General features: G+C 37.7%; 2 protein-coding genes across 2 annotated transcripts; both read left to right on the plus strand.

Moving 5' to 3' along the window:
* The first annotated feature begins 897 nt into the window (after positions 1–897).
* LOC113348552 (arogenate dehydratase/prephenate dehydratase 1, chloroplastic-like) lies at positions 898–5,305 on the plus strand. Its single transcript, XM_026592373.1, has 11 exons — positions 898–1,578; positions 2,351–2,418; positions 2,504–2,596; positions 2,680–2,880; positions 3,258–3,338; positions 3,428–3,523; positions 3,859–3,936; positions 4,017–4,106; positions 4,195–4,262; positions 4,479–4,560; positions 4,824–5,305. Exons 1-11 carry the CDS (start codon positions 1,311–1,313, stop codon positions 4,878–4,880), a joined length of 1,182 nt encoding a protein of 393 aa, XP_026448158.1. The 5' UTR covers positions 898–1,310; the 3' UTR covers positions 4,881–5,305.
* A 453-nt stretch (positions 5,306–5,758) lies between these two features.
* LOC113348553 (5'-adenylylsulfate reductase 1, chloroplastic-like) lies at positions 5,759–8,059 on the plus strand. Its single transcript, XM_026592374.1, has 5 exons — positions 5,759–5,919; positions 6,046–6,195; positions 6,295–6,421; positions 6,775–7,597; positions 7,706–8,059. Exons 1-5 carry the CDS (start codon positions 5,841–5,843, stop codon positions 7,934–7,936), a joined length of 1,410 nt encoding a protein of 469 aa, XP_026448159.1. The 5' UTR covers positions 5,759–5,840; the 3' UTR covers positions 7,937–8,059.
* Positions 8,060–9,090: the final 1,031 nt, after the last annotated feature.

Below are 9,090 nucleotides of genomic sequence, written 5' to 3' on the forward strand. Positions count from 1 at the left end.
GAGAGTTTGTGTAACCCTAGGGGTGCATCAATAAAAAGGCTAAGGTTGTGTTTAAAGCTCGTTTTGATGCACTGTCCCTTTGTTTGGCTTAATGTTTATGCATTAATTGAAATGTGTGTGCTCATTTGTAAGGAGAGAATGGGTTGTCAACGAAACCTCTATCAGTATAAGATGAATAAACATTGGTCAAGAAAGAAAAATATTGGCTAAATTCGAATTAGGGCGAGACTTTGTCGTGGGAATATAGTGCGGTCGTCAAGGAAGATTGTCACATTTATTAATTTTAACCCTATGACACCAAGCAACATGGCATCCTCCCACCAATGCATGTAATCAAGACTTCTTAGTATTATTTTCCTTTTCCAGGTTCAATGTGTATTTAATTAACACTATCCTGAATTGGTTCGTCAAAAATCTTAAACCATAATAATTATTAATGTAGTCGTTTTATCATGTATATATACTGATAAAGGATAGCCAAGACATAAAAATATCTCCGCAATAGCATTCATTAGCAACTCAAAAACATAAAATCCTACAGATTATGATGATGTTTTGTTCAGGACTACGTCACGTACATTTCATGCACCACATTGATAATTAAATAAAGATTATACATGATAAAAATTCCCTAATCAGCAAGTTATTTTCGTACGGATTCCAAATTATAAATCTTAATCATCATAGACATCCATCAACAATTTAATTTTACATCATTTTACATATCTTTCTCAGAAATTGATTTTCCCATCTTCTCTTTTGGCTAGCATAACGTTACTTTCAAAACTGAACTGAACCGAGCCATATCCCTTGGTCATGCATGCAAAAGGGATACAACACGGCCCACCATCTTATAGCTCCTTCCTCTCTATCCAAAGTGGGAGGGGGAAACGGGGATCGACCCCAACAGGTCTCTCTTTCTCTCTAGGCTCCATACAGCATAGAGCGTATCTCCAGCAATCTACCCTCCACCTATACAGCAGCTACAACAGGGGTCTCATTCTCTAATTCGCTCATCAATTCTTACCAACTTTGTTCATCCTAAGAAGTAAGATCTCCGTTAACAAATCGATATATCTCACCTGGGCTCCACACTCACCCGTTGCGTCTTTTATTTATTTTGGGACATAATTAATCACTCGCCCTTTACTTGCGCTCAATGAAAATGTTCTTCTGGGTTCATCACAGATTCTTCTCAAATTAATGTCTCACTTGCCAAATAAAAAGGGAGATATTTTTTTTTTCTCAGATGAGTGAATTAGTTTAGGTTTAACTGCGTTGAATCAGAGGACTCGGAACAGACTGGTTTAATGGCTTTGAAGGGTTTTCCTAGTTGGGTTTGTTCTGTTCCTCTTCCTCCTCATAACTTGGGTAAAGGAGATTTCAACTCTAAACGTTCTGGGTTTGCTTTGGATTTGAAGACAAAGAAACTTTACAGTGTTTTGGAAGGTTATTCAACTCAAAGGGCGATAACTTCTGTGGAAGATGAAAATCCATCAGTGAGATTAAAGCGTGCAGTAGATCAAGTGGATACTAAAGAAGAAAGAAAATTTCATAAAGATTTGAACTTTCTTCCTCGTGGGTTTCTTTTCTCTTTTCATTTTTATAATCTAGTTACATTTGAGAAATCTATAATTGATTACTTTAACTTAGCCCCTTTTCTGTGTTAACAAATAGGCTATTTGGGAATAGTTTATTTTCCCATGTTGTAGATTCAGGCTATTTTGTCAGTGGTTTATTAGTTGCATAGTTTCAAACAGTTTAGTGTGTATATAGATTAATGTTGAAGTTTGTTTTGTTGTCTATATTTCGCTTGACAAAGCACATTTGATAAGTCATATGAACCGTTAGCAATTGAGGTTGCTTATTGAGACATCCCCTTTTGGCTGTGCTTAATGGAAGGTCGGGCATTGCAAGAATGCGAATATACTATATACCAGGTCTATGAAGTGGATCATTATTACTGCAAGGCATTGCTAAGAATTCGTAGAATTAGGGATGAAGTATGTGTTGCCTTATGCATGCTAGTTTCTTGTTTTTCTTTTTGTCATCGTTTGCTCAAGATTGGTCAGAAATTCGAACTGCTACTTCCTAACAGTATGTTGTTTCCGTGTCAATTGCAGTGGAGTCTTTGTCTTCAGTTTGGGTTTCTATTTTTAGTCCAACGGTAGTATGAAATGGTCGCATTCTAAAGAACAATGTTATCGTATTTAAATTTATAGGCGCAGATCTTTTTCCTTTTTTTGAAACTCTATGTTAGGATAGTTGGATAATGTTATTAAAGAAGTTCTTTCACAAAAAGCTCTCCGTATTTGTACCTTAAATTGCTCTACCATATACTGGATTGCAGGACCTTTATCTGTGACTGATTTTTCTGCTTCTCCTAGTAATGGTTCAAATATGCGCGTGGCATATCAGGTACGGAACTTAATTATTTCCTCAAAGCAGATATTTCTTTATACGTAGTAGTTGGCTAGTTGATAATTTTCTTCAACTATTGTAGGGGGTACCAGGAGCATACAGTGAAGCTGCTGCTCTTAAAGCATACCCTGGATGTGAGGCTGTCCCTTGTGATCAGTTTGAAGCGGCATTCAAGGTCAAAGATTCTTCATTTCGTAGCTTTTGAATAATGTAATTCACTAAATTATTCTATATTTACTATTGGTTTCTGTTTCATAGGCAGTTGAATTGTGGTTGGTTGATAAAGCAATCCTTCCCATTGAGAATTCCTTAGGTGGAAGCATACATCGTAATTATGATTTACTCCTTCGACATAGACTTCATATTGTTGGTGAAGTACAGTTGGCTGTTAATCATTGCCTTCTGGGACTGCCTGGCATAAGAAAGGAAGACCTGAAACGCGTCATAAGTCATCCACAGGTTAACCCCATTTCCTTCTCTGCTCTTTCACGCATTTTATGTTGGGGGTTATGAGTGTGATCTGAGAAGAGAGAAAACTAAGTGACCCTCTATGTCATCTTCGGGCGAGTGCTTAGTGGTTAGTGGATTTCTGTCACCGCAATACACAGCCGTAGAATTAGGTTTTATAACGTTCAGCTTTGATTGTTTTCTTTGTTGCTCGAGCTATTTTTATTTCTCTTTTACCCAAACATGGGTTTGCCTAGCCACAATTGAAATTCCAAATTTCACCATGTTTGTGCCTATTTCATATATTATGTGATTTGAGATATTCCCCATGTTTCTTAAGAATTGAGGCTTCTGGGTCTTAAAAACTTATCTTCTTTGATTGCTTGTAGGCACTTGCACAATGTGAAATTACACTTAGCAAGTTAGGTGTTGTCAGGGAAAGTGTGGATGATACCGCTGGTGCTGCTCAGGTGATCTATTGACACATTTGAACATTTCTGAACCTCTACTTTATCTCTACCATAGTAAAGCATCTAAATTCTAGAAAATATTGGACCAGCATGTAGCCTCACACCAACTAAGAGATACTGGCGCTGTTGCAAGTGCACGAGCTGCAGAAATATATGGTCTCAACATACTTGCGGAAGGTATCCATGTAAGATTTTTCCTAACCTTTTCTCTAAGCTCCACAATTTCTGATCTTTCTCCCTCCCATCAGATTTTCATCTTTATCCATGTATTATGGAAGATGTATTACGAGTATTATTCATTGAACAACCCAGCTTTATATGTCGTCTAATTGTGATTTGTACGTAACTGGTGACAGATGAATATATATTAATTGTATTAATTGTAGGCCATTGTGTTATTAACTGTTATATATCAATTCTCTATTTGGAAAGGTAGTTACCTTGTACATGTTTGAGCATTGCAGATCTTATTTAGTCCTACTGCTACATGATTTGCCTAAACTCACAGTCTGTTTCGCAGGATGACTGTGACAATATTACTCGCTTTTTGATACTTGCGAGAGAACCAATTTTAGCAAAAACTGATAGACCCTTTAAGGTAAATTTAGTGTTTCTTTTCCAGTGTAGCTAATAATTTATCTCGCTGAATCCCATTAAGAAATACTGTTTTCTTTCCAGACAAGCATTGTGTTTACACTAGAAGAAGGTCCTGGAGTATTGTTTAAAGCCTTAGCAGTGTTCGCTTTGAGAGACATTAATTTGACTAAGGTACCTTTACTTAGGTTTGATTCCACTGTTTAGCGATTTACGCTATGAAAGGTTCAACTTTGATTGTTTACTTTCTATTGGCATTCAGATTGAAAGCCGGCCCCAGAAAAAGAGGCCATTTAGGGTTGTCGATGACTCTAATAATGGGACTGCCAAGTAAGTACCATTACTTACTGAATAACCTATTTGTATGTTGAAATGCACTTTCTGTATTGGGTTTTCTAGTTAATTTCTATTTCTGTAAATGTCACTTGTATTTTGAGGGAAAATATCTCCAGAAATGGGTTTTTACAGGATTTTAATCATGCAGCTTTCTAGTTGAATGTAATCTCTCGAAGGTATCTGATACAAATTTCAAATTTGTGATGGCAGATATTTCGATTATCTATTCTATATTGATTTTGAAGCGTCAATGGCAGAACGTCGCTCACAATCTGCTTTGGGGCATCTTCAGGTCAGTTTCTTATCATTTTGGACGATATTTCTGATGCTCTAGCAATTGCATTCTAAGGAGATGTTATTTTGAAGTCATTTTATTTCTGTAAACTCTGTGGTTCTAAGTTTCGATGGAATCATGAAATATGATGCAATCTTCTGATGAAACTTAATTGATTTAATTACCAACTATTGCCTCCAGATTGGATGACCATATGTCTTTTTTAAGTACGAAAGTAATCTTCTCAGATGAATAACATCACACATTTTCATGTTGTGCAGGAATTTGCAACATTTCTCCGTGTCCTGGGTAGCTATCCGATGGATACCATGTCCTAAGAAGCTAGCTGTTTATTCATTCCTGTTAGGGTTCCCAACCTCGCAGTATAAAACTCAGTTCATTCTTTTATCCCTTTCTCAGGCAGATTGGCTGAAGCAGAAATTTTCCTAATTGAGCGATATCTTCTATAAATACAAGCGAAAATCCTTCAACATTTTCCTTTCATAGTTCAGATGAAGCTATTGTGATTTTGCTCAATTGTTGATGATCTAAGGTGGTTAGTCATAGATCCTTTAGACCGCTCGTGCACAAAATATTGGAACGCGCACCAATTTTGTGTCTGTTGTTTTATCTTTGTTCTTTTTAGTGTTGTAGTTCAGAATATGGTTGATACAGATTCCAGATGCACTGTATATAATTCTTGTTCCCTGTTCAGCCTTCTCAGGTAAAGTCATAATGGTAAATCAGCAAAAAACTTCAGTACTTTGCTATGGAAGTTGGAGACTGATGTCTTTTTTAAGACTTTTTGAGCTAACTTGGGGTTACATTACTCCAATATCTGACACTAAGAAAACCTTGGAAGATCCGAGTTTCATATTTCCAAAGTTAGGCAAAACCAAACACTTCCAATGCCTGGCCAAGAGATGTCTGTGCACACTGCCTGTTAAATTTGGATACATCCTAGTCATGACTGTTTGACCTCGGCCGGGTCAACATAATTCGTTACTTTTAGCCCGCCATAACAAATTATGTAACTGTTTTGGTGGGATTAGCTCCGATCAGTTATTCCCACGTCTGCAACACAAATAACTCCTACAAACGACACGTGTAAAACTGCTTAAGAAGAAGTGTATGAACGAAATTCTGTCCAGATTCAATGAACCTAGAATAGGGTCGCTCAACCTGCTGATTATTTAACGTTAATTTTTTCTCTTGTAATTTTTCACAGAGCTGAAAGCGAAAGAATTAACACAACAATTACAGAAAAAAGGAAGAAATTTCACAAATTTCTCTAGTTAATGGCGTTATTTACTTCTTCTTCTTCATCTTCAATAGCTGGTTCCCTTTCTCATCCACAATCTTCCCCAAAACTCAAAGGTACATTTCTCATTCCGATTTTAAATTAAGCTTTTCTGTGTTTTCAAGATTAGTGATCAATGGATTCTGATTTTATGTGTTATTTGTAAATTAACATTTTCTGGTGTTTCTTATTCATCTCTGCAGCTCATCCGATTGGTTCATTTCGTCCATTGGATCGATCATTGAAACATCATTCTGCTTCAACCAGGAGACACTGTTCAGTAACCCCGGTTCTTGCCGAGTTAAAACGGAATGATTCACTTGTTCCAAATGCAGCAACCATGGTTGCACCTGGTATGTGATCTTGAACTTTATCTTGAATTTGTGTCAGGGTGTTTTCCGGGGATGTGTAATTTGTGATTTGAACATTAATCTTTGTGTAATTTGCTGAAGTGGTTGAGAAGGTAGAAACAACAGAAGATTATAAGGAATTGGCCAGACAACTTGTGCAAGCTTCTCCTCTTGAGATTATGGATAAAGCACTTGAGAAATTCGGAAACGATATCGGGATAGCATTTAGGTATAATCTCATTTTCTTAAAAGCAGAATTCTGTAGAATTGTCTATGAGTATTGATCTTCAAGGATTCTTTTAATCATACCTGTTCAACATGTTCTTATTCACTAGTTGTACGTACACCACATTATACAAATGGAAATGAAAGACATTATTACTTATAACATTAGCTTGAGCTTGAAGCTGATTCGGTTTCAGTTTTTTTTCCACTATGGTTTACAATGCTGCCAATGGTCCTATCCTGTTGCATACTTGCTCAAAGTGAATTATAATCGTTATCCATAGACTGATTTTTATGTAAATGAATCCGTTCATAATCCTCTATGTGTTCTAACCGATATATTGATGTATTGTGTAGTGGAGCAGAAGATGTTGCATTGATTGAGTATGCACGATTAACAGGAAGACCCTTCAGGGTATTTAGTCTCGACACTGGGAGGTTAAACTTGGAAACCTACAAATTCTTTGACGCAGTCGAGAAACACTATGGCATCCATATAGAGTACATGTTTCCAGATGCTGTTGAAGTACAAGGTCTAGTTAGAACAAACGGATTGTTCTCTTTCTATGAAGATGGACACCAAGAATGTTGTAGAATCAGAAAGGTTAGACCTTTAAGAAGGGCACTTAAGGGTCTCCGTGCTTGGATCACTGGGCAAAGAAAAGACCAATCTCCAGGAACTAGAGCTGAAATCCCTGTTGTTCAGGTTGATCCAACATTTGAAGGACTGGAAGGTGGGGTCGGCAGTTTGATCAAGTGGAACCCGGTGGCTAATGTAAATGGGGGAGACATTTGGAATTTCCTCCGTGCCATGAACGTTCCTGTGAACGCATTGCACTTGCAGGGTTATGTTTCAATTGGTTGTGAACCGTGTACTAGACCTGTGTTGCCTGGACAGCATGAAAGAGAGGGCAGGTGGTGGTGGGAAGATGCAAAGGCTAAAGAGTGTGGTCTCCACAAAGGCAACATCCGACAACAAGAAGGTGTTCACCTTAACGGCAATAATGGAAATGTTAATGAAGCTGTCAATAACACCAGTGGAGATGCTGCTGCCGACATCTTCAGTTCAGAAAGCATAGTGAGTCTAAGCAGAGTGGGGATTGAAAACTTGGCTAAGCTTGGGAACAGAAGAGAGCCATGGCTTGTCGTTCTGTATGCACCTTGGTGCCGGTTCTGTCAGGTAAATCAAGTCCCTTGTCACTTGAAACACTCAAAAAATAGTTGAGTTTGTTATATACAATAATATTGTTTGATCTAGATGACCTAATATTGTTTGGATTTGAAACAGGCAATGGAAGAGTCATACATTGATTTAGCAGAGAAATTGAATGGATCAGGTGTAAAGGTAGGAAAGTTTAGGGCAGATGGAGAACACAAGTCATACGCTCAAAAGAAGTTGCAGATGGGTAGCTTCCCTACCATACTCTTCTTCCCTACTCACTCTTCTCAGCCTATCAAATACCCATCTGAGAAAAGAGATGCTGATTCTTTGATGGCTTTTGTCAGTGCTTTGAGATAAATTCTCTGTAACAGTGAACTCTACTTATTTATAGAATCTGGTAAATGTGTAAGATAAGTCACCAGTGTATATGTTTTGGTTAGGCAAGCAATGTCATTAATTATCACCTTTCCTGTTTGGCCATCTCTCTTTTTCTTTTTATGCAACTCATCCCTAATTATTATCACGTTTCCTTTACCTGACAACAAGCTTTCTGCACCAACCAATGCTCCGAAAGTGAGCATTGGTTGCACTTGAAAAGTGATTTCTATGTGCTTCATTTGATCATGAAAAATGGGATTCTTAGTAAGATAAGTTGCACCTAAATTGTCACACGGGCCAAGCAATAAATTCCTACACGGGCCAGAGATAGTGCAGAAAGTAAGAAGCGCAAAGGGTTGAAGCCATAAATTCCTACACGGGCCAGAGATAGGGCCAGAGATGGTGCAGAAAGTAAGAAGCGCAAAGGGTTGAACCGCTGAACCAGCTACGCCTAACATGTGAAATGGGTGCATAAGGATGTTGAAATAAGGATGTTGTGCAGCCTGGAATACAATTATGAAGTTGAAAACACCGGATATTCCTAGAGGCATACCATCAGAAAAGCTTCCTTAACCAATTGGGTGGATCAAGAAAACTGCGAAGCTGAATATGCGACAACAATTCAAGTGCGCATACCTACAGCAAGTGAGAAGTGTAGAACAATTATCTCATAAGGACCACCATTGTATATAACCATTCATCAATAGAAGTCGCTTCCCAGATCGGGTAAAAATGCAACTCGATAGCTGCAAAAGTAGGAATAATGGTACCAGAGATGATAATGTTTCCATAAAGTAGAGACCCAGAAATAGGTTCACGAATACCATCAATATCTACTAGAGGAGCAGCAATGAAAACGGTAATAAATACAAAAGTTGCAGTCAATAAGGTAGGGATCATCAAAACACCAAACCATCCAGTATAAAGGCGGTTTTCTGTGTTTGTTATCTAGTTACAGAAGCGACCCCATAGGCTTTCACTTTTGCGCCTCTCTAAAATTGCAGTCATGGTAAAATCTTGATTTATTCAATTATCAGGGACTCCCAAGCACATAAACTATCTATAATTGATAATTGAATGCTTGTTATCTAATAGTATAACATAACTTACGTGCCCATGTAAACCAATATAAG

This window comes from Papaver somniferum, chromosome 2 (genome assembly GCF_003573695.1).
Source record: "Papaver somniferum cultivar HN1 chromosome 2, ASM357369v1, whole genome shotgun sequence".
NCBI lineage: Eukaryota > Viridiplantae > Streptophyta > Magnoliopsida > Ranunculales > Papaveraceae > Papaver > Papaver somniferum.

Excerpts from the sequence above, each read along its gene's own strand:
- LOC113348552 (XM_026592373.1), top strand. The coding sequence starts at position 1,311 with ATGGCTTTGAAGGGTTTTCCTAGTTGGGTTTGTTCTGTTCCTCTTCCT. Across the intron at positions 1,579-2,350 it reads AGATTTGAACTTTCTTCCTC|GACCTTTATCTGTGACTGAT; the intron begins GTGGGTTTCTTT and ends ACTGGATTGCAG. Across the intron at positions 2,597-2,679 it reads AGTTTGAAGCGGCATTCAAG|GCAGTTGAATTGTGGTTGGT; the intron begins GTCAAAGATTCT and ends TCTGTTTCATAG.
- LOC113348553 (XM_026592374.1), top strand. The coding sequence starts at position 5,841 with ATGGCGTTATTTACTTCTTCTTCTTCATCTTCAATAGCTGGTTCCCTT. Across the intron at positions 5,920-6,045 it reads ATCTTCCCCAAAACTCAAAG|CTCATCCGATTGGTTCATTT; the intron begins GTACATTTCTCA and ends TCATCTCTGCAG. Across the intron at positions 6,196-6,294 it reads AGCAACCATGGTTGCACCTG|TGGTTGAGAAGGTAGAAACA; the intron begins GTATGTGATCTT and ends AATTTGCTGAAG.